Here is a 25,334-nt window from a genome sequence, read left to right on the forward strand (position 1 = left end):
TTTAAAGACATTTTCTTTCCTTTTTTTTTGCCTAAGGTACTGTAAGACATTTTACAGATGAAAGCAGCCACAAAATTGCAAGGTTGCACTGTAACATAGTCTTAGAAATATTAAAATTTTTCGTATTTTTAGATGAAAAAAAATATCAAAGCATATTGTTAAAGTGGTTAGTAGGCAGAGAAATCCAGCTGTGTTGTCAGAGACTCGTTAATCCCTCCTGCTTGGCATGAGTTATAGTAGGAATAGCAGCAGCTGTTATAGTAGAAAAGAGCCGCAAACATACAGGGGAGACCAGACACACAAACCCACTGGGCCTAATGGTTCAGACTTTAGGTATTACAGGGTGATTAGAGAGTTTCTGTGTGAGTACGTGTTAACACCAATTAACACACAGCCTGTGATGGTGTTTTAATTGTGTAAACTGTTGTATTATTTGTGCCAGTCAGTGTGATCAAAGCCTCCACTGTGTGTACCTTTGCGTTTTTGCGAGGCAAATGCAAAAAAGTTAATAGTTGTTAAAAGATCATTTACTACATACTAACATCAAACGGACCACCAGGATGATGCAGTCATTTATGTGTTCTTAGGTGTGTTGTGATCAATTTATTTTAATACGTGTACAAAAAAAGCTCCACTCTCTTTCCAACCATCAGGGGAACACCCCTCGTGACAGTAATGTGTATTGATTTTGGCCAAAAAGGCCCCAGTGATTGGAGATTGAAGTATTTAATTCCACTTTGCTTGTGAGCCAAGTTTTGCATTGGTAATCAATTTTAGCTGGGACTTTTACGCTGCCATGGGCAGTTCTCTCTGTACTCCTCTTTGTATTTTAAACTGATTTTTAAAACTTTTAACAATGTTTTATGTAAGTAGTAGGGATAAATCCTCTGCGATAATATGGGGAATACATTTTTATGGGATATAAAAAGCATCTATTTTCCTTAGTGAGCACAACAACTTGATAAGAACAGACATGTCTGACATAGAGAGCTGGATGGCAACCTCTGTTTTTGTAAAAAGGAAGCTACTTCAACAAGCTCCAACAAAAAAATTGCTTTGCAAAATATACGAGAAAACTGTTCCTGATAAACGTGGAAACTAACTTGTTATATCACTTGGGGCAAAAAGACACCATCATGTAAAACCAGGGTATGAACGTACAGGAGGAGGAGATACTATCAGGTGGTGATGTGCAGGTTGTGTTATACTTTCACTTAGAATTACAGGGAAAACTCCACCACCAGTATTTGACTTATGCTGTGTCACTATGTATAATGCTGTGTCACTACTATTACGCTCTAATGCTGCTTCTGCTTTCACCTTGTGGCGAAAGATTCACACTTTGAATAAGGTAGTTTGTCATCAATGACAGTAGCTCATTGGAAAGGAAGGATGGAAAAGGTTTTATCAGCATTTTATTTGTCCTATATTGTCAGAATTATCATTATTGTAAATTTTCTTTAAATATTGTAATGTGATTTTTGAGGCTGTATCACAAACCCCAATAGATAGTTTAGATAGATGCTGCAGGTCCCTCAACTAACAGAATCAGCTGTTTTTCACTGTCATCCACCTATATGAAGATTCACAAACCAAATTTGGTTTTCAGCTCTGATATTATTTGTTATATTTTAAGAAGAACTGATCTGCGGTGCCTCTTCCTCGGTTCATAGGCCAGCTTTCTTGTGTCACTGGTTCTCTGTGGCTAGACTGTGTCCGCTTAGTCTGTATTTCATCAGGAACTGTTTATGTTTTGCATTTCAGACAGTTTATGTTACTCTACCAATTTATATCCATGCTTTAGGGACAATTACCAATTCCATTTGGTTTACCTATTGTTCTAGATACACATTTTTTATCACTTTAATAATTTAGTTTACTTTGATTTGTTTTTGGAGGAGATACAAACCCAGCCTCAGGGGGTCACAAGCTAATGCACTCCTAGTGCTGGTCCCAAGCCCAGATAAATGGGAGGGTTGCTCCAGGAAATCTTTGCCAAGTCAAACATGCAGATCCATCCACTGTGACAAACCCATGGGAAATAAGGGAGTATCCAAAAATACTTTCTTTGGTTATTGGAAGGCCATGTTGGTCTGAGGTTGAACAGTGTTGAGGTTTATTTCAGTAATGGTACGTTCTGACTAATACACTTCTGGGGGCTCCCCAAGGTTTAACGACTCACAGGTGTGGTCCCCTGAGAACTACATTTCTTTAGAGTGTTTTCTGCTTGCATTCCCAATGCCAGTAGGAACCCCAACATGATTAAATAGCCAGTTGGCAGTTGGCATGGCTACAGCTAGGCTACAACCACAATAACAAGCCGGGGAGTACCATGATTGGAGGTGTGTCTTTGTTTAGTTTCATGGTTTAAAGTTAACAGTTGAGTTGGAAATGAGACATGCAACTGAAACCAATATAACTCAGCATTAAAAATGACTTCTTTCTTTGTGTGTTAAGTTTGCAAGTAGCTGTTAACTGTAGACAGAGGCTTCCTCCCTGTACTACTTACAAAACCCAGCTAATAGATCATTTGTGCCTGCAGCTTATGTTGATCCGTGACCAAGGATTGTGTCCAAAAAATTTTGCCAGATTTAATTTGCTTTGATTTTCATGTTGATGCCCCACGTAGTTTGAAGGAAGTGCTAAAGGTTTTTATGTCTTTAGAAATGTAAAAAAGGTTCCTTTGGTCCTTGTGCATTGTGACTTCAGGTGTTCTTTTTTCAGTGTTGCTAATCAGTGGGTATTACCTGGGATGTTTATTATGGACCTGCAGATTTTTGCATGCAGGACTCTGATGGGTAGCTGACATCTAGTGATCTCTTAAAAGCTGATGGTCCGCCCAAGACAGGTTTGACTTAACTTGGGAGATAGCTGACGTTTCTGATTTTCTCCTAAATGCCAAAAATGCTTTTTGTTTCAGTGCATTCACTGCCAGATGATAGATTACCAAAGCAGTGTTTTTAAATGCCAGGCGCTGACTGCATTGGGTATTTCCTAATTTGAATTTCTATTTGTTTTCCTGAGATTTGGGCTTTTTTTTGTTAGCTCATGATTTTAAATTCATTGTAGTTTACTGTCAATACTGCTGCCGGAGGCTGCAGAGAGTGAAATGGGTTATTCTCCACAGCAGTTGCTTTTATTTCTGGTGCTTTAAAACATTAATAATACTTAAACTTGTGAATCTAATTTTATATTTTGAATGCAGGCCTTTGACATTAAGCTTGAATAATGATATGAGTCCTCTGGCTTATATGTGGGCTATTTTTTGACAAATATTGATTGAAATCTGTCTGGCCCCTCGGTGAAGACTGAACTATTTATAGGTTGCCACATAAAACTGTTGAAACTGTTGAAAGATGCTATCATATATATCAGCCATTCCATCATACATGAGAGGTTTCATCTTGACCTTTATGTGAATGACTTTCCATGCTGTGTTTAAAGAAGCATGGAAGCATGTTTCGTGTTCTAAACTCCATTGTTGATCCTCATACGTCCACTTGCCTCACACCTTCTGCCACCCTCTGCAATGACTTTTTATATTTTTTTGTTAACAAGATTTCCTCCCTGCAGTCTGTCATTCCACCTCCACCTTTAAATCCCTGTGTTTCTCCCTCGTGCCAATCTGCCTTTAACCAGTTTGAGCTAATCTCTCTTTCTCAGCTGCATGAAACAGTCTGCATGGTCAAGTCTACCAACTGTTCCACTGACGCTATCCCCTCTCGTCTTCTGAAGCAGGTCCTGGACTCAGTTGGACCTGTCCTTCTGGTCCTGATCAATGCCTGTCTCAGCTCTGGTTGTTTCCCAACACTTTTTAAGCATGCCGTTGTTCAACCTCTCCTCAAAAAGCCTAACCTGGACCCATCTATACTCTCTAACTATAGGCCCATCTCCAATCTGCCCTTTCTGTCCAAAGTACTGGAGCGAGTTGTCCTCAGGCAGCTCCAGTCATTTTTAGACAACAACAGTCTCTATGAGAAGTTTCAGTCTGGTTTTAGAGCTCGTCACAGCACTGAAACCGCCTTACTGAGAGTTTTTAATGATTTGCTTTTAACTGTAGACTCTGGTTGTGCTGCTGTCCTAGTAACCTTAGACCTGACAGCAGCCTTTGATACTGTTGATCACAACATACTGTTATCCCGCCTAGAACACTGTGTCGGTTTGAAAGGTACTGTCTTAAAGTTTTTCCAGTCCTACCTGGATAACAGGAGTTTTTCTGTTCACCTCGGCGAACTGTCATCTCCCAGAGCTCCTTTAACTTGTGGTGTACCTCAGGGGTCCATTCTAGGCCCCCTGCTGTTTACTCTGTATTTGCTCCCTCTGGGTGATGTGCTGCGCAAACATAATGTGTCCTTCCACACCTTTGCTGATGACATTCAGATCTACCTCCCTCTGAGGTTAGACTGTAAGGACTCTTTGCAGCCGTTATTCTCCTGTCTGTCTGACGTTAAGACTTGGATGGCTCTTAACTTCCTACATCTAAATGAAAGTAAAACTGAAGTCATTGTGTTTGGGCTTCCTAAAGACCCCAACCTTTCCTTTGATTTTATGGGACCCCTAACTTCCAAATGTACTTCCTCCATTAAGAGCCTCGGTGTTACTTTTGACAGTGCTTTTAAATTTGATAAACAAATCAGCTCCGTAGTCAAGGGATCTTTTTATCATCTACGGATTTTAGCTAAAGTCAAGTCCTACCTGTGCAGGAACGATCTAGAAAGGGTGGTCCATGCTTTTATTACATCACGGCTGGACTACTGTAACTCCCTTTATGCTGGTTTAGATCGTTCCTGTCTGCATCGCCTCCAACTGGTGCAGAACGCTGCTGCTCGCATGCTGACCGGCTCCAAAAAGAGAGACCACATCACTCCGGTCCTCTGCTCTCTCCACTGGCTCCCAGTTGCTTTTAGGATTGATTTTAAAATTTTACTGCTGGTTTTTAAGGCTCTTAACGGTACTGCACCTCCTTACCTGGCAGAGCTTCTTAGCATTTACCGCCCCAGGAGATCTTTGAGGTCAGCAGACCTGATGCTTTTAGATGTTCCCAGGTACAGATTAAAGACTAGGGGAGAGAGGGCTTTTGCTGTGGCTGCACCCAGACTGTGGAACAGTTTACCTCCTCACATCAGATTCTCCACAAGCCTAGGAACTTTTAAAACTGCTCTTAAAACTCACCTCTTCTCATTGGCTTTTAGCAAGGTTTAACTTACTGTTTTAACTTATTGTTTTTTTATCAGTGAGGTGTTTTATGTACTTGTGTTTTATTGTATTTTATATTTGTATTTTATTGTACAGCACTTTGGTCAGCCTTGGTTGTTTTTAAATGTGCTTTATAAATAAACTTGACTTGACTTGACTTGAAGCAGAAAAGAAGTCTTGATAAAATACCAAACACACACAAAAAAGATTTTCTTTGACATTAGAAATTATGGATTAGGATTATTGACAACCTCTGCATTCCTCATGTACTGATGGTCATTCGAATAAGACTTTGCGTTGACTTAATTGTTTTCAAACGTCTACCTGCTGTGGTTATTTAGAGAATGTTTTAATTTAAACCCTCTAGCAAAATGGAATCGAAAGCCTTTCTAAAAAATCAATAAAGCATGCAAAGATGTTACCATTGTTTTGTGGCGTATGTGCTGATTAATTAGAGTGTGTAGAGTGTAAATGTGGCCAGTAATACCGTGATTTGGTAAAAAGCCAATTTGGGTTTGCTCAGGGGAATGTTTTCAATAAATAAGGTCAGGAACCAGGCCTTGATAATACTGGGGGGGTTGCCTCTGCTTACACAAGTGGCTTAGTAGTATGTGCGATCGGATATTTCTCAGCTCTGTAGTGGGGATAAAAAAGCCCCAGGCTCCACATCTCAGGAAAACAACCAGAATATAGAACTGATGGGAAAATGAAACTAAACAAGTGAAGCAGGGCCTGTTTCAGCTGAGCGCTGCTGTGTTTAAGAACATCTGTTGGCTTGATTTAGTTGTTGTTGTTGTGAGTGTTGTGAAATTCAAAATGTTGTGTCTGAGATGACATCAGCTGATGTTGGGCACTCCTTTTCTGTGCTCAGGTTAATCTTAATTATTAGATGGTATGTGCAAATCATGAAATGTTCTCTAAGTGGCACCTTTTTCTTTTAGTGAGGTGACTTTCATGCTGAAATGCCGCGACACTCACAACCATCACTGCAAAGAGAATAGCACCATTTTGATTTTGGTGTATTGATTTCTTTTAGATCGTTACTAATATCAGTATTTAGGCCAAAGCAAGGCCATTATCAATATTGCTGTTCAACCATACGTTATTTATCATCTGTGACATCAACAAGGCATTTTCACCCAGAGAACTGCTGCTCACTCAATCTTTTCTTGTTTTCAGACCATTCTTTGTAAACCCCACATGGTTTAGTGGGAAAATCCCAATAGATTGCTGTTAAAGCAGGTATACCTAATGAAATGGCCGGTGAGTGTATATAAATAATAATAATAATAATTATTATTTTAAGCCCCTTTCAAAACAAAGGTCACACATAAGTAAAAATAAATAAATAAATAACAAAACAATGGACAATAATGTCCACCAAGTTAAAATCATTAAGGATTCATGTGACATGTGGAAGACAATCAGAGTGAGTAAGCCAGTTTGTGGAGGTGCTTTAAAAAATGGATTGAATAAAATAATATAAGAGTTTTTCTAAATAAACACCTCACACTGATCATTGAGACCGATTCAAATTTTAAATATATTAGTCTGAATAAAAAAAAAATTTCAAAACTGAGAAAAAATGTAGAACATAAATCGGTAATCAATCCCAGAGCCTCGCTCATAACCTATTAATAATGCAGTCCTGTCCACCTGCAGAGCAGCTGCCCGACTCCTGACATGCTACATTAATAGAAAGTTGAACCTGTTTTAGTGCCTTAGAGTTTGTAGCTTTTAGTTCAGAAACTAGTTTAGCTAACTTTGCATGTATTTTCCGCTGGAGCGGACAGCATCTACGCAGCAAACAGGATTGAGTTGACCTCCTCTGCCCTTTTCTGACACTGTTTCCATCTCCCTTATCTATTTCCACTGATGCAGCTAAGAGCATGTCGTGATTGGACTGGGAAAATGATATTTTGACTCATGGGGGATTTTTAAGTGATGATTGAATTCTTCGAGCTCTACAGGCTTGCACTAATATTAACTAAAACACTGTCACCAATGAATCTTATGGTTAATTAATTATAGATTGCAGCCTAAACAAATTCTTTGTGTGTGTGTGTGTGTGTGTGTGTGTTTTCTGGGTTCATTAAAGTGTCTTGGATTTTGCATTAGTCTGAATTGTCTTCATTTCATACAATGTAGCCTGTAACTCATGGTGAAGACAGCAATATGCCATAGAGGTACAGTGCTCGGTATGTTTTTTAAGTCCACTGTCAGATGGGCAGGGCGTGTATTTTCTCTCCCTTTCTTTTGTTAACTGATGGCAGGTCTCTTTCGCTCTCTCTCAGTCGTGTCCCAGTACTTGGGGTTTTTTATTTCCTCGACGGGACCAGTCTATATTCTGCAGTCAAGGTTATGATCTGGATATTAAGCGAACCCAGCTGATTTGCCTCAAGCGACTGTGTACTCCTTAGAGAAGCATGAAGACGGGGCTTCAGGCCACCGTGTTCTGTTTCTATTTCCCTCCCCTAATGTTAGCCCGAGCCTTGTTCTGCTCCAATTGAGATGCATTACGACTGTTCAGAAAATCAGCGCTCCCATCAGCGTTGTCTTGGAAACTGTTGAGCTTATCAAGCCTATATGACCCAAGGACAACTCGTACACCTGAATAGCACCGTCTCTGGTTTTCTTCTTAAGGAAGCTTCAAAAAGGCAGCATGTTTTTAGACACTTTTAGAAACAAAATACACCTGGCTGTATATTATGATTTTTAAAAAACAAAACAAAACTGCTATACAGAGGGCCCACATTTGTAGTTTAACATATTTAGCAGGACAAACTTTGTGTTTATCAGTAACACTCATCATCTCTTTCATTTGCCCTCAGTCACGTACAGTATTATCTCCCTCCCTTCCTCTGAATATTCTTTTATACATATAAACATGAAATCCCTAGAAGGGAGTATCCTCGCTCGCAGTCATAAATTCTAAAGCGAGTGAAGCGCTGGATCCTCTTGCTGAGTTTTTCCAAATGGTTGTGAGAAATAGTGGTTGTGCAATCTCTAAAGAGGGATTAAGCCTGTGGAGAAAAGGAGAGGAGGGGGAGATGAAGAGAGACACAGAGAAGGATGTGAAGGAGGAAATTGTGTTTTTGTAGGGAAGTAGTGATGGCAACCGCTATTGAAAGGAGAAAACATCACTAAGAGAGAAACGAGAGGGAGTGGGGGTGGGGCGGCTGGGAACGAGAGTGCATGATGACCAGGATCGAGGTTTAAAAGAAAGATGGAGGAAGCTAATGGATTAATAAGAACGATGGAGAGTTGTGTGTCTGTTTAACATCATATGAAACCAGGCTGTTTAAAAGAGACTTCAAAGAGACTAGCACCCAACATAAACTAAACTGACAGACACTCACACAGAGAGGCAGAGCCCAGAGCACCAGGGAGACCGGAGGTGTCCTCTGCCATGCCTGATTAGAAATACAGTGAGTGGAGAGGCATGGCTGAGAGACAGCAGTAAGCAGGAGTGTGTGCGTGCACGTGCTTTTATTTAATGTATCTGTTGCTTGAAGCACTGCGGTCTACATTCGCTGTGATCAAATGGCATCTCCGGAAAGAAGCTGACATCCATCTGACAGCATTTTGACATGATGCTGTGAACAGGAATATGTAAGTTTTTCTGTGATGGAAGGCTCCGATGTTGGTGTCTGTATTCATATAAGAGCTCTGCTTTGTATGTGTTTCGCCAGAAACGGTGAAGAGAGAAATATATCCAAGATTCTGCTACATTGTGTGGTTTTGTGTTGTTGTTTCATAAAGGTCGAGCAAGGCCGACGCAGTCTAGCAGCTGTCAGTGAAACAGAAAGGACAGAGATTGCAGAGCGAGTACTGAAATTCAGGCTTCCTGCTAGTCCTGGAATTTGAACAATTTTGAGAGGATGGAAAAAAGTGAGATAAACAGTCTGGTAAATTCCTTCAGGATATCCGGGGGAATCTGAATTTTCCAAATCGTTATTTTCCAGGAATCTACTAGGAACGATTTTATAACTGGCATGTTTCCTTTTATGATGGTTTTCAGTCCAAATTGTGACAAAAGACCAAGCTGGGTTTGAGTTTAAAGTGCATTACAGATGTGGTCGGGTCCTGCACTGTGGCTTACAGGAAAAAACAACAGAAGATAACATCAATGGTAAAGCAAATGTGAGAGCTATAAAGAGATACAATAACACATCCTATAGCATGGTAATTTTGTAAGTGCACTCAGCTTTTTCACCAATATCGCTGCACAAACCTCTAGCACCTCTGCTGTGAACCATAACTAATGTTAGTAATGTGAACATAATGCACAGTTCAACACTCAGTACGGTAGCAGCTTTACAGAACGCAGCAACCCCTGTAGCTCTCCGTCAGTCACGCATGAGTGCAGACTGCCAGATGCCACAATGATCACCTATTAAACATTAGTTTCTTGTATAACTGTATATAAAGATGTTAGGGACAATAGCAAGACTGTATTTAAAAGATAGACCTGGAGATGATTTTGAAGTCTTGGTTTTGGCATTTTGCCGGTTGTGTCTTTCGCTTTTTGGAGCCAGTTAAAAGAGAATGTAATGAATGATTATGTTATTATGGTAACTAATGCTAGAAAGGTTTTTTGCGTCCACACTCACATATGTGTGCTAATTAGTTTTAACATCTTACTATAATACAAAAAATCTGTGCAAACAAATTTGCCACACAGATGCATTGTAGGCCCCTTGACGAGCTTTATCCATATCATCATGGTGTCATTATGTGTCCTAGCAACCACTAGGCTAAAGAGGCCCATTTTTAGCATGCAGACCTTATCTAAGCGACCATCTAAAGTATATCAGTCTGCAGAGAGCATGAACAGGTCAAACTGTACAGTAGTGTGAGTAAAACAAAACTAAAAGATTCTCACACTCTAAATGGTTCTATTTCCCGCTGTCAGAGAAGTGCGGTAAATTTGCTTTAACACCACAAATATGGTCTAGAAGTCCAGTTCTATTACTCGATTAGCTGCAGTCGATTAGCCTGTCAGTAGCCACCAGTAACTAAAGGCAGCCACTGCATTAATTATGACTTAATTAGACCCTAATGGAACATAATTTGTTGGTTATGTAAAGATTCGCTTCCTGTACACATGCTGCCTTTTCAAAGAAAAGTAGTGGAGACCAAACATTTTCTTTGTACCAGATTGTAAAGATGTTTATTTCTGGTATAGCTCTGGAGGTTTTAACATCCAAAGAGCTTCACTTCCTGGTTTGAGTATTTTTTTTCATCCCAGGTCAGGAAGTTTCCATTTGATGACAATTAAACAGTTTTTATTTGTTATATTACCGGTAATATTTTTCTATCATTCATACAGAAATGCGACATTTAAATTTTTATTCACATTCACATTTTTTCTGCTGTTTAGTGGCAACATTTAAAACACAGTTATTTTTCTACGTCTTAAAGTAGTCCTTCACAAATATGATAGATTAAACAGTAATGATATACACAAAACGTATTTGTCTGAAGTGTGTTTTATGTATAAATATCTATGATTTACACATCTATGTTAAGCTCTACGTTACTAGCTTACAATATCCCACTTACTATATCCTCACAAGAGAGTTTCCCTGAACTACAGATATTAAAAACAGATGTTTAATGTTTATTTTAAAATGTTTTTATTTCTTATTTTAAAAATTCTTGTAATTAATATTTCTTTTGTGTGTCTGATGTTATCTAACGGAGCTGCAGAAGTGATGGTCAGGAAATGTTGCTAAAGGCTGATATGAGGTGGTTTGCAATAAGTGCTTTTTTCTTTTATACCTTACTCAAACTGAAACTGGTCGAGTGGCTAAGTGGGAACGTATAAACTGATGTAACATGTTACATTTTAACCTTGTCAAAAGTTGTGGTGCAGCAGTTCAATAGATTTTATTGAATTCTTTTCCTCACAGAGATCACAGTTAAGCGTGTATGTGCTGGTGGATGGATGCCCTGCACCAATTTATTTTTCTTTCGCATGTGAACCTGAGAGATAAAATCTTGCAAAGTTACAAAATGCTGTGAAGTACAAGACAAGCTGACAAGACCTTTTTAAATTTACGCCTCCAAGTTGAGTCAGCTTTTAATCCGAGAACAGTAACTTGCCCAACTCTGCTGGAGAGTACATTAGTGATGATTATTGATAAGATTTCATCAATACCAGTGTCATTATTGATTCTGCTAATAGGCCTTATTCTTTATCTATTTGCTTATTGATTCTTGATCAATTTTCTGTGTGAGGAAAAGGCCCACAGATGTTTTATTATTTGAAATAGAAGCAGGATAAAAACGTCTTTCATGTGTGCAGTGCTCTGAGTCTGATGCCATAATTTCTTACTCTGCAGCTGCATCTGATAGATTAGATATTCTAGTTCTCGAATCCCATCCCTGGACTACATATATGCACATCATATACGGACATTACAGCTCTAACCTGAACACTAAAACTACTTGACTCACAGGAACAGAAGTCTGAGGAAAGACAAACAGTTAAATCTTCCCTCTTGTTTTCTGCTGTACACGGCACTTTGTGCTTCCAGAATCCTATCAGGTGGAATTTAGAAACGCTGCTCTGCAGTTCTTATTTCCCTGGCTGCTAAGCAAACCTAAACTAAGCTAAGCTAAGCTAGCTGTGCACAAACATCGTTTTTTTCCTCCCGGGGGCACGAGAGAAATCACCGTGGCCAAATTAATTTTCTCCCTTCTGCTTGTGCTGCAGCAACCTGAGGGATCATTGAGGCAGAGAATCAGCCAAAGAGAGGGGAGATGGTGCTGAAGGAGAGAAGGAAAGGGGAGCAGTGGAATTTTAATGTGGCTGTGTCTTGTCTCTTGCTGCCTGCCAACGAAAAGCAATTACTATCATAGCTCCCCTCTCTGCTGTGTGTGTGTGTGTTTGTGTGTGGTGTGTTTGTGTGTGTGTGTGTGTTTGTGCTTACCTTTGAGTGGGTGTCTGACTGCACTTTAGCACACAGGGATTTGGTATGTTAAATGTACAAAGGGTAGATTGGCTCATATCCTGCAGGGTATTTGGGAATACTGATATACTAGATGGTTGTTGTGTAGAACTGGACAGTAGTTAGAGTGTTGTTTAGATATCGTAAAACATTGGTTTTTAAACTTTTTGTGCCCAAAGGGCAAGACAGATTTTCAAGTCACACCTGTATAACAGCCTCTGAGTGTCATCTAAGATGTCATCAGTTCTTCTTTTGATTGCTTTTTTTTTTTTTTGCACCACCTGGACCTACCATACAACACCTGTAATATTCTAAAAGAATGTGTCACAAGGTCCTCTGGAATGCAACTTGCCTCCAACACCTTATCAGACACGTTCCCGCAATCCAACAAACAGTTTAGCTTCCTTTGGTTCAAATCCAGCTCTCTTTTTGAAGCGGGCCAAGCGACTCTCAAAAGGGATGTTTGATTTCCAAGTGCCTCCTTAACTTGCTTGGCATGTCAACCTTAGCCAACTTCTTCTAACAGATGATGCACGCAGGCCAGAGGGCAGGGGGTTGACATAATGAAGCTATAAGATGGCCAGCTTACAGGACACCATCTACATGCAGTTTTAATTTTTCCCTTTTGTTTAGCTGTGGGGTCCTTGGCATTGGTTAGTTGTGGCTAGCTTGCCATAAAAATGAATCCCCCCCCCCCCCCTTGCTGTCAGTCCTGACTCAATCATAGGTTTTGATGTGTCAAATATTTGTAATATGCACCATCTAGAAACTGTACAAACAGACTTTTTTGGGAATTTGTTTTTTAATTTTATTTTTTAGTGGATTTGTCAACACACAGGAAATTAAAAATTGATTTGTTTGTCTTTGTGCAGTTGTGTAATGCTATATTTATGTATGGTTGTCACAAAATCCCAAGGCACACTTGGACTTAGTACACTGATGTTCTTTGGCAGCCCCATTTTGGAACCACTGCCTTTAAAAAAAAAAACAAAATCTACTCTATAAACAATTATAAACGTTCATTGTTCTTAGTTAACCACCCAGATTTATTGCTTTGTTTCTCCAGTAAGACAGGAGTCTGCCATTTTGAGAATCTCACTGAGTGTAGAGATGACCACTTAGAGGGGCCCTGATATAAAGCTTGACAGATAGGAGGCAGGAGTCAGGCAGACTGATGGACAGGTGGAAGTGTTTCCAGCACTCTGAGGCTCAGAGCTGTAGGAAGGCCAAATGCTGAGTGGACTGAGTAGAAAGATGGGAAAGATATGAGAAGAGTTGCCTCCTCTACCATGCTTTCAAAGAAACCCTCTGATGGTAACTACCCCCCCTTTTCACTCTACATTTTCAGGATGCGGAGGTTCGCCTACTGTAAGGTGGTTTTGGCCACTTCTCTGGTCTGGGTGATGCTGGACATGTTCATTCTGCTCTACTTCAGCGAGTGCAACAAGTGTGATGATAAGAAGCCGAGAGGACTGCCCGGGAGAGACGGTGAGGGTGTATCACCACACAAACCCATACACAGACACATTTTTATGGTACTGTCAAGCATCAAGTTTGAAAAGCTGAATATGTATCCTCTGTAGACACCATTTCCAGACCGCGAGATGGGCCTGGTGAAGGAGGGAAACCTGTGGTGATCCCTAAAGAGCAGCAGGAGAAAATGAAGGAAATGTTTAAGATCAACCAGTTCAACCTCATGGCCTCGGAGATGATTGCTCTCAATCGTTCACTGCCTGACGTCCGCCTAGAAGGGTAAGCTGCCTCTCCCAGCAACAAGTCCTGTGTTTTGTCATGATAATAACAATAATACATCTTTTATTAGTGTTATTATTTTTAAATGACATCACCTATACAGTATAGCAAAATTAGGAAAACTTTAGATAGGAGATTTAAAGAAATGTCTAGTAAAAATGTCATATCTTAAAATGGGATAACATACAAAAATAAATGTAGGTTAGAAGCACCTCTGAGTATTCGTTAGGAAGTTATTAAACTTTGATACTCGGAGAGCAGAGAGGGTGTGGTGCCCTCAAAGATCTCAAGGGAATTTGAACTTCCTGAAAAACAGTCAGGAGTTCCTAATTCAGTATTCATATTGTATGAAGCATGGCCTAAATATCCTCTTTGTGTTATGTTGTGTAGTAAGTATAAACATAAATCATTATATGTTAATATTAATAACAGGAAATTATACATGTCAAATCTATCCAGTGTCACCTAAACATCGCACAGACAGCAGAATGTTTTCCAAAGATGTAATGTGTGTGTTTTGTTTGGGGTTTTTTGTGGTGTTCACAAAGCTTCCCACAATTCATATTATTATTATTTTTCCAGTTTCAACCAGCTTCTGTTTTTCCTTTTTGCAAATCATTTGAGAATGGTTTTCATGGAGAAAAACATTTAAAAGACAAATGTTTTTGGAGAGCTTTCACACTGTGTTAAAACAAACTCTGCTGAGCACCATTTGTGTTGGTTTTAAAACTGCCAGTTGAGCTCTGGTGAGAATCAGTGTGCAGGATTTCATGACAGTAGATACGGTCATGTGAAACGGGAAGTTTACACAGGGCTCTGTGATTAAATGGCTTATAGGACCACCTTTAGTTGTAGTAACTGGAAGTAATCAGTTTTTCTATGACTGTATATGTTTCTCACATCAGTGATGAAGAATTACTGCCCACAATGTTGCTTCAGTTCATTGATGTTTGTGAGGGTTTTTTCACAGCTGTCTTAAGGCTCCACCGCTGCATTTCAGTCAGGTTGAGGTCTGGACTCTGACTGGATCATTTCAGCACCTTGATCCTTTTTTTTAAATGCTGCTCTATTGTAGATTTGTTGCTGTTTTGGATCATTGTCCCAATTTGGGACAAGCTTTATCTATCACACAGATGTCCTCACATTTAACTCTAGGTTACTCAATGACTGCAAGGTGCCCAGGTCGGTTAAAGCAAAACAAGCCCAGCTGTGCTGATAGTTGCTGATGTGCTCTGTTTGGTTTTCAACAACATAACGTGACCATTATGGTCAAACATCTCCTCATTTGGTTTGCCTGTTGAAAAGATATTGTTCCAAAACAATTGTGTGTGGGTTTTCCCTCAGATGCAACTTTGCAAAATTAAGCCATGCTGCAATGTTCCCTTTAAAGAGAAGCAGCTTTCTCCTGGGAATTTTGCCCAAAAAGCCATACTTATTTAGTCTTTTAGTAATCGTGCTGTCATGAACTTTAACATTCAGTATGCTAACTGAGGCCTGGAGAGTCTGAGATGAAACTCTTGGGTTTTTGCCAGTTTCTCTGAGCACTGGCACAGTTTGACCTTGGGGTGAATTGGCTGGGACATCCAGTCCTGGGAACATTGTACACACCTGAATGCTCCAGACCAGCAACTCGAGGTGCTCACACTTGCTGATGATCAGTTAATCAAGTTCACCTATCTGCTATTTACACTCTTAATTCCTATGGAAGCAGTGAGGGTGTACCTAGTTCTTCACAGGATTGCATGTGAATACCTGTGAAAATGTTCTTTTTGTGACTGCATGTGGTTTTAGAGCGATTCATTCATTCAAGGCTGCTGTTAAATCCAGCTGATGATAAAGTGCTACCAGAACAGTTTTCATTAGCACATCAGCACAGGGATTTTTGTCTGATTGCTCACGGTCACAAAGAAGTAAAGCAGGGCCGTGCTTGTATTTACAGTGGGGCAAAAATGTATTTAGTCAGCCACCGATTGTGCAAGTTCCCCCACTTAAAATGATGACAGAGGTCAGTAATTTGCACCAGAGGTACACTTCAACTGTGAGAGACAGAATGTGAAAAAAAAATCCATGAATTCACATGGTAGGATTTGTAAAGAATTTATTCGTAAATCAGGGTGGAAAATAAGTATTTGGTCACCTCAAACAAGAAAAATCCCTGGCTCTCACAGACCTGTAACGTCTTCTGTAAGAAGCTTTTCTGTCCCCCACTCGTTACCTGTATGAATGGCACCTGTTTGACCTCATCATCTGTATAAAAGACACCTGTCCACAGCCTCAACCAGTCAGACTCCAAACTCCGCCATGGCCAAGACCAAAGAGCTTTCGAAGGACACCAGGAAAAGAATTGTAGACCTGCACCAGACTGGGAAGAGTGAATCTACAATAGGCAAGCAGCTTGGTGTGAAAAAATCAACTGTGGGAGCAATCATCAGAAAATGGAAGACATACAAGACCACTGATAATCTCCCTCGATCTGGGGCTCCACGCAAGATCTCATCCCGTGGGGTCAAAATGATCATGAGAATGGTGAGCAAAGATCCCAGAACCACACGGGGGGACCTGGTGAATGACCTGCAGAGAGCTGGGACCAAAGTAACAAAGGTCACCATCAGTAACACACTACAACGGCAGGGAATCAAATCCCGCAGTGCCAGACGTGTTCCGCTGCTGAAGCCAGTGCATGTCCAGGCCCGTCTGAAGTTTGCCAGAGAGCACATGGATGATACAGCAGAGGATTGGGAGAATGTCATGTGGTCAGATGAAACCAAAGTAGAACTTTTTGGTATAAACTCAACTCGTCGTGTTTGGAGGAAGAAGAATACTGAGTTGCATCCCAAGAACACCATACCTACTGTGAAGCATGGGGGTGGAAACATCATGCTATGGGGCTGTTTTTCTGCCAAGGGGACAGGACGACTGATCCGTGTTAAGGACAGAATGAATGGGGCCAAGTATCGTGAGATTTTGAGCCAAAACCTCCTTCCATCAGTGAGAACTTTGAAGATGAAACGAGGCTGGGTCTTCCAACATGACAATGATCCAAAACACACCGCCCGGGCAACAAAGGAGTGGCTCCGTAAGAAGCATTTGAAAGTCCTGGAGTGGCCTAGCCAGTCTCCAGACCTCAACCCCATAGAAAATCTGTGGCGGGAGTTGAAAGTCCGTGTTGCTCGGCGACAGCCCCAAAACATCACTGCTCTTGAGAAGATCTGCATGGAGGAATGGGCCAAAATACCAGCTACTGTGTGTGCAAACCTGGTAAAGACCTATAGTAAACGTTTGACCTCTGTTATTGCCAACAAAGGTTATGTTACAAAGTATTGAGTTGTATTTTTGTTATTGACCAAATACTTATTTTCCACCCTGATTTACGAATAAATTCTTTACAAATCCTACCATGTGAATTCATGGATTTTTTTTTCACATTCTGTCTCTCACAGTTGAAGTGTACCTCTGGTGCAAATTACTGACCTCTGTCATCATTTTAAGTGGGGGAACTTGCACAATCGGTGGCTGACTAAATACTTTTTTGCCCCACTGTATTATATGTGTTGTAAAACTGCTTGACGTAGCCAACCCAACAGTAATTGTGTCTTAATATTGCAATCAGTGAATGAAAGCACCATTCTGAGCACCTTTATTCTGCAAGGTTTCTGTAAACTCATGAATGAACATGTGGTGACTGTGGGCAGTCATATTTACACAATTGCTGCCCATAAATAAATCCTAAACCCTGTCACAACAGCTAAAGCATCATTTTAGTGATGTAATGTTTTTTTTTCAACAACACTTTTATAATATAAGTTATGTGTGTAATTCATATTTCATGTGAGCAGAATTTCAATGTTGACTGTGTCTGTGTGTGAGTGCAAGTGGTTTTAGGTTGAAGGTTGTTCAGTCTTCAGACAGGCAGACGATGTGCATCCAGCCAACAGCTGAAAAGATATGTCAAGGTTGGCTCAGGGAGGTGTAAAGCAGCCCCCTCGTCTTTTTTTTTTTTTTTTTTGCTTCAGTAGAGGAACATGCATCAGAAATGAAGGTTTTTGGAGCGATGTAGAGGAAGACTGACTGAGAGGCGTAACAGTGACAGGAAGGGGCACATGCACAGTAGACAGGCAGGAGAGTAAGAGGACCTTGATCCGTGAAATGGGTTTTAGTCTTTGAGCGAGAGTTGATTACTAGGTGTGTTTTCACTCAGCCTTCCCCCCGTCTATCTGCTTTTCCAATTAGTAGATAAGACGGAGTCAATATCGTGCAAGGGAACGTGTGGCTGCGTGTGTGTAGGAGTGCATGCATTTGTGTCTATTTCACTGCATATTTGTGTGTGGATCAGCAAGTTTAGGGAAACTGGCTGAATTCATCAAAATGAGGTTGTCATTAGCTGATACTTTAAAGGGGGGAAAAAACTCACTTATGGTTTATTAAGGCCCGAGCACTGACAGTGCGAAGGCCATATTGTAATTAATTTGTTGCATTATTATGTTTCTGTCAAATGAATCTGGGGATTTTACTTTAATAAACTCCTCATAGTTTAATGTAATCATCTTCATATTTGATCAGTCTTGAACTAAAGACTTTGGTCATGCTACATTGTGAAGCTTTTGACATTCTTTTGATTGCCGTGTCCGTGATGCAGTGGCGAGTTTTAGTCATTCAGCATTAAATTTTAATGTGTAATTCACATATAAATTGTCCAACTAGCCCCAAGCTTGACGTGATTTATAAGAGTTCATATATGACAGTATTTAACATGTTTTACACTTTGATCGAGGCAGGATCAGCGCATTAAATTTTGACCAGATAACCCTCAAAGAGTTGATGTTATATTATTATGAGGGCTGTGAGTTTTTATTAAATGGTGGATCCGCTGGTGGCATTCCAGACTTTGATGTGCTGCCACGAGGAGCCAAAATAGTATAACTGAAATAGGCCTTGTTCAGTCTGTTCCAAACTTGACACTTAATAAGATTCAGACATCTATATCCCAATAGTCAATGATATTTTGAGCACCAGCTAGTGGGAACAGGAAATGTCAATTTTACTTTGATGAACTCCTCACAGGTTCACCATATTCACCTGAAAGGTTCTGCGAGTAAACTTCAAGCCTTCAGTTCAGCTCAGCTTTATTTCCATAGCACCAAATCACAACAGTTACATCAAGGCGCTTAAAGCCTTGATTATGCTTTAGTGTGAAGATTATGGCAGTCCACCCTAGGGCCATGGAAATTCTCCATGAATCACCTTTCGTGCAGTTTATATTTAATGGCTTTTGCATGTCAGTGTGGCAAAATGGCTGTTTTGTGCCACCTACAATATTTCAGTGAAGCCACCCCGGCACCATATTTAATCTGCATTTATGTTGTTTTGTGTAACATCTTAAGATAGACAAAAAGCCTGGAGCTTTGAGCCATACCTTAGGCCCAACAGGAAGTCAGGCATTTTGAATGTAACATGCAGTCTTGGCAGAGTTTTGACCATTTTCTTGTCTTGGACTTTAACAAACTTGTGCAAGAGATTTAATTTGATGAGCTTTATATTTTGTCAGGTCACTCTAAAGGGCACAATCTAGTTGGCCAAGGAAAGGATCTGGATCTTTTTTGTGCAGCAGCCAATTAGAATGCAGGCCTTATGACATGCACACGCCCCGGCCAAAGATCGCTACTTTCTGACGTTACGGTCACGCCTGTGTGTGTATGTGTGTGTGTAATTCTATATGTGTCTGGGTGGATTTACAGTATGTGAAAATACTTTCCATGACCACACCTTTAAGAAAAGCTTTTTTTTTTTTTTGGTGATGACTACATTGTTGTTTTTGTTGTTTTTTGAGAATGCAGACTTTTATTGGTGTGTGTGTGTGTAATGTTGCAACAATAATGCTGTTTAATTAAAGCCAGTGCGCACGCCCATGTTTAAATATCCCCACAATTCCCTGCTTGAAGACGCAGCCTGTAACTCATTAGCTTGCTTTGCCGTTGCCAAATGTTGCTCCGCCACCCTGACTGTTCGAGTGCACAGGGCTCCCTACAATTGCTCTTTTAAAAAAAATGCTAATACAAATAAACATGTTTGCGACTGGCTGTGTATAGACACACGGCCTTCTTTTTCCTCTGCTACACACCAAAGATCATGCCTTCAGTCATGTTTTTTTCATGTGAGCAAGAAATAATGAGCCGCCTTAGAAAAACATTAAAAGACTCAAAGGCTGTCTCTGTTTTTACAGTGAATCATCTTGTGTGCTCATCGACCTCCCTGTTTTCGAGCATACAAACATGCACACCCCAAACACTGAGAATTACTTTGTGTTTTTAACGTGCTCCACGGGCAGCTGCAGGAGAGAATACACTCTTGACCTCCTCTCCTCTGTCGCTCTTGCATTCCTTGAGTCAGAATCAACCGCAGAGAGAGCGAGGAAGCATTCCGGCGCTCAGGATGATCACAAGCAGGAGGGGGAGTTATGAAGATGGAGGAAATCAGATCCGATTCCATTTGGCTCTTGTAAGAGCTGAATTTGTTAGAGGAAGGATGTCAGGCTGCTCTCAGTTTCGTCCTCCAACACTTAGAAAACACTTAGAGTGTGAGACAGTTTTATATCGGGCTTGCATGCAGGTGTCATGGCAGGCTACGATTTTTGATTGACCTACAGATGTGTGTACAGATGATTCTGTCTGCTCTAACTCTACCAACCCATACTTAATATATGTTATTCACAGGGATTTTAGTGGAACATGTTGCTTAATTTTGGTAAACATAAACCTGTAAAGAAATTACTTTGCATTAAAAAAAAGAATATTGTATGAATAGGTAGTCCTCTATGCAGCATTTACTGTAGTCTGTATAACACTGAAGTAAAGCAGTCAAGGCCAGCAGTAAGGAGTTTTAATGTGACCCCTAAACTGATTTTGATGTTTTTTATAAACTCAGGGCAACCTAAAACATAGTGGAAGAATTTCTGGAAATTCATTTTAAACATTTATTTGTAGGAGCAGGTATCTGTGCTGCTTTACAGCTAGTGCAATAAAACGTTATGAGCAAATAAAGTCAGCTACAGTGAAGAGACATAGTGTTGGAGTAGCTACATCGAGCAAGAAGGCTGACAAGAAGACATCGGAAGGCTGATTTTCATACTGAACTGAAATCAACCTTGAAATTGTCAGATTTATTTAAACTGTGCAAACTTCGTGCCTAAATCCTAAAGCGTCAGACATACAGGCCAGAACTGAGCCGACAAAAGGTCCAATCCAGGGGACTGGATTGCTTTGCGAACTGGAAATTGCAGATAAGAAGAGAATAACTTTTTATTGTTTTGCACCAGGAAGTATTTTGTCATAAATCATTAGAAACGGATCAAGTCTTGAGGGAGATTGTCTGAACTGTTAATTTAATTGGAGCCAGAGGTCTGAATCATCATCAGTTTTACAGCCTGACAAAGACATTACCTATGGCCTGCCATGCCGCACTGAAGCAGGATGCTTCAGCCAAGGAGCCGTGCCCACACATTATTTTGATTTACGACAGAAGCGTTTCTTTGTAATGACAGCGGACTGACTGAACGTGAATCATCTGTTTTATAGCTGGATGGTTCATTAAGTGTGAGCCTTTTCAAAATATGTTTGGACTTTTTTGCACTAAAAGAAAGGGGCAAATCTGGAGGTGTTTATATATATATATATATATATAAGGGGTGCAACGATACACAAAATTCACGGTTCGGTTCAGTTCGATACTTTGGTGTCACGGTTCGATATTTTTTCGATACAAAAAAAAAAAGTTCATGCCTTTTTAATTTGTCATTTATTAAATTTTCACGGCACATTCTGCACCATATCTCTGTGCGTTCATCATTTGTTTGAAGCCAGCTCACCTCCTGTAACCACTTTTCCGAGAATACACGCTTCTTTTGTGGTTCGGACTCCTTCTGACATTTCTTTGGAGGCGGAGGTACATCACAGTAATTGCTTAAAGGAGCTTCTTCGACATCTTTAAGAGTTCTAAACAAATGTCTGTCCTCCTCCAGAAAATCTTATGTATGCAAACACAAGTTGCAACTTCTTATCTTGTGCGCGTTTTTTATTTTGACAGCGAATGCGCACATGCGGACCACTTATGTGCAGCCCTGATTATTTAGCTCGTCATATTGCAGCCACAGAAATTCTTTTGTCCATGAAACCATAAAGCTGCACTTTCTTTTTGCCTTATAGTCTGATTTGTCATAACTTTTCCGTTTTGTGGTAAGCTTTTCTTTGGCTGTCACTTCTTCACCCTGACCTGTCTTATTTGGCTCAGCAGAACTAAAATATATATCCTGCTGCTTTGACACACGCACTCACTTAATGCTCAGCGATTCTCTGCGCGATCAACCTCTCACATGTTTAAGCTTGCTGCGGGAGATTTCACTTGTTTGCATAGTAAGCTAATGATTGATAAGACGATGTCAGAGGAATTGGTGCGCAAATTATCATCACTCACCAATCAGTGCTGTCGCTCTCTATACACAGTTCACGCGATTGCAAAGTGAAAGCAAAGAACAAGCGCAAATTCAAACGCGATTTCAATATGTCACATATTGACAGTGGCTCACCGATGCCAATGACATAATTACCCAGCTACATTTCTGAAAGAATGCAAAAGCATTGACATAGATTTTTCCTTCCTACGATAGGCCGACGGGCAGGGCAGAGAGATTTTGGTAGCCCAACTGGAAAAATCGCTAGCGATTTTGCGAGCCCTGTATCTGATTGAGGAATCACTCATCTTTGGAAAAGAGAGTTTATTACAGAGAAATGGCTCTTTCCAAAATAAAAGCTATACTATACGCTTCTTCTGGGCTATATTCTCAGCAGCATATTAAACATATCAGGTCCCCATAAGGAGAATCGTGTGCTAACGGCTGTCTAAATGACTCGGGTAAAGTTTGTAGCATGCCTGCTTGTTGATTTTCTCTGCTTCCACTTGTCTTTGCACTAGGATGATGTCAGCATAAATGTGCAGTCATATTCGTTGTGTTCCCACTAGTGCTGTCAGCGTAAATCTCATTGAAATGACGTTAACGCCACAACACGGCAAATCTCCGTTAACGAGCTACTGCGGATCGCCCCGTGCGTGGGGGTGGACGGCCAACACGTTAACGAGCTAACTGAGCTAACACACTAGTTCCCACCCATGTAATTGAGCATTGCTGGCACATCCAACATGCTGTTTTACTTTAGTCCATGACACGCTTACCTTCAGGGTCATACTTCACATGAAAACCAAAATAGTTCCAAACGCCAGATCTGAATGAGGGTGGGGGAGGTTCAATTTGCCATGTTGCAAGGAGAGCTTAACTTCTGTCTGGCTAGCTTGCCCTGTGCTCAGTGAATCTGCGTTTGACTACTCCGCCTAGGCTGCACTGTCGAGCGCAGATCCACTGAGCGCTCAACACAGACAGCACCGTCAGAAGGAAAGTTGATAAAATAAATTAAAAATTTTGTATTGTTCGATACATATGCGTACCGAACCGAAAGCGCTGTATCGAACGGTTCAATATCGATACGAGTATTGTTGCACCCCTAATATATATATATATATATATATATATATATATATAATTGGGTATTATGCAATGTTTTTACTGATGCAGGGCTGTTAAGATCAAACTGTGTATGTGTGAGGCCCAGCCATGAGCAGAAATAAGCTGGACACCTCGCCTAAGGAGTGTATACCTGACAATTTGACCATTTAAAATGTAGTGTTTCTCTGGAAATACTGTGGAGGGCTATTTAAAAAGATGTGACTATCTTCACTGCGCTAATATTTGTCGTCTTGTGCCTGTTGTCCTGTGTTAGACAACTCCATCCTTCACTGTCTCTCAGTAAGAGAGTTTGATGTGTGCACTCAACACTGCAACGAAAATGACTCACACTCTAATTAATATCAGTAATCAAGTGTGATCATGATGACCCACTAATTCTGTCTTTCTCGGTCTAAATCTGGGGATTTACGCTTGGATACTCGTTTATTATTCACCCTCAGTTTTCTCTGAAGTTGATTACGATGATTTTTCACAAGGAGCAAAATGATGATCTGAGTGATTTTAGGACTGTCTAATGTGGTTTAGTTTGGTTTTTTTTAACTCTTATATAAAGTCGATGTAGCTGCAGCTCTCACAGTCGCACAGAGCCCGGATTGTTATGTGTCTCCTAGGATTTTTCTTTTTCCTTTCTTTGTTCGGTCTCTGCAAGTTCATGTTTGTTTAAAATCAAGTCTGCGTTTTCACTTACTGCCTGTATTATTGCCTTTTTTGAAGCCTTGTCTGCTTTTAGTTTTTGATGCATCTCGTACACCTTTTCTTTTTGCTCCTTTGTATTTTTTGTTGTTTCTGCTTCATGTTGTATCTTCAGCTGTTTCATCATTTGTGCTGTGCAGTTATGCACTCTTGAATGAGCTTGCTGTGTGCTAAGCAACTTTGTATCATTCTACACACAAAGCATTTGGTGACATTGAAGATTTTTGAAATTTAGAAATAATTAAAATAAGCAGACTGTAGATTAATAACTAATTTAAAATATAATTCAATCTCTGAAATAATGCCAAGTCTGTTTTATAGATACAAATTGTTATACATTCTATCAACCTTTTTCTAACCAGTTCCAAACTTTTTGGCTCAAAGTCTTTTAGAATACTGTAAATAAATGATGTACCAAGCTACTCTGACATAGTTCATTAGTTTTGCTTACTTCTGTTTTGGGTTGAGCGTTCTACTCTGAGCACCTCCCGAACAGACACCATTTGAGCTCGTTTCTGCCTCTTCTATCTGGAGTCTCATTCTCTCAGTCACTACCCACTGCCTGTGGCCTTAGGTAACAGTAGGAGCGTAGATCCCTAAATGGGCCAGACAAATATAAAATAACATCATGCTTGTTTGACCGTAACTTTAAACATTTGGCTTAGACCATTAACTCATGAGGAACATGTTTAATGAAGTATTAAACAATGTGAGACAACCTATTTTCTATTCTCTAATAGACTTCCTTTTGGAACCGCCCCCATTTGTCCATTAGGTTTATTTAACTTCTGCTTTTTTGACTTCACTTTTCAGACCAAGAGTCTACATCTAAAAAAAATTTAAGGAGTTGCTTTTTGAATCATATCTGTTGATCCAGAAGTAGATGGAAAGGTTCAGGTTGATGTCATATATTCTGTGTACAAGATTCTGGCTTTAATATCACGTCAGTTCTACTGTATGTCTTCTGGACCAGTTCTGTTGTGGCATCTCTTTGAGAGATGCAGTTAGTTAATAGCATGTCTCTGGGCCTTCTAAGTTTTTCTTTCTGCTTTAATTCATATGGGTAGCAGACCAAACTTGCAACCAAAGATTTATATATGTAGAAATATGCTTGTAAATATTCTTGTATTCTTGTAGCATCGAGTTGACCCTTTTGATTATTTTAC

The 25,334-nt window shown here is 40.1% G+C and overlaps 1 protein-coding gene across 1 annotated transcript in view; it reads left to right on the forward strand.

Annotated features, from left to right (window-relative positions):
• Positions 1 to 25,334, forward strand: part of galnt1 (UDP-N-acetyl-alpha-D-galactosamine:polypeptide N-acetylgalactosaminyltransferase 1) — a 56,695-nt gene that overhangs the window by 21,006 nt on the left and 10,355 nt on the right. The window contains exons 3-4 of the mRNA XM_085178714.1: positions 13,501 to 13,640; positions 13,736 to 13,904. Coding sequence (XP_085034840.1) covers positions 13,502 to 13,640; positions 13,736 to 13,904 — 308 coding nt within the window. The 5' untranslated portion in view covers position 13,501. The remainder of the gene's footprint in view (positions 1 to 13,500; positions 13,641 to 13,735; positions 13,905 to 25,334) is intronic.

Source organism: Neolamprologus multifasciatus, chromosome 11 (assembly GCF_963576455.1).
Source record: "Neolamprologus multifasciatus chromosome 11, fNeoMul1.2, whole genome shotgun sequence".
NCBI classification, from domain to species: Eukaryota; Metazoa; Chordata; class Actinopteri; order Cichliformes; family Cichlidae; genus Neolamprologus; species Neolamprologus multifasciatus.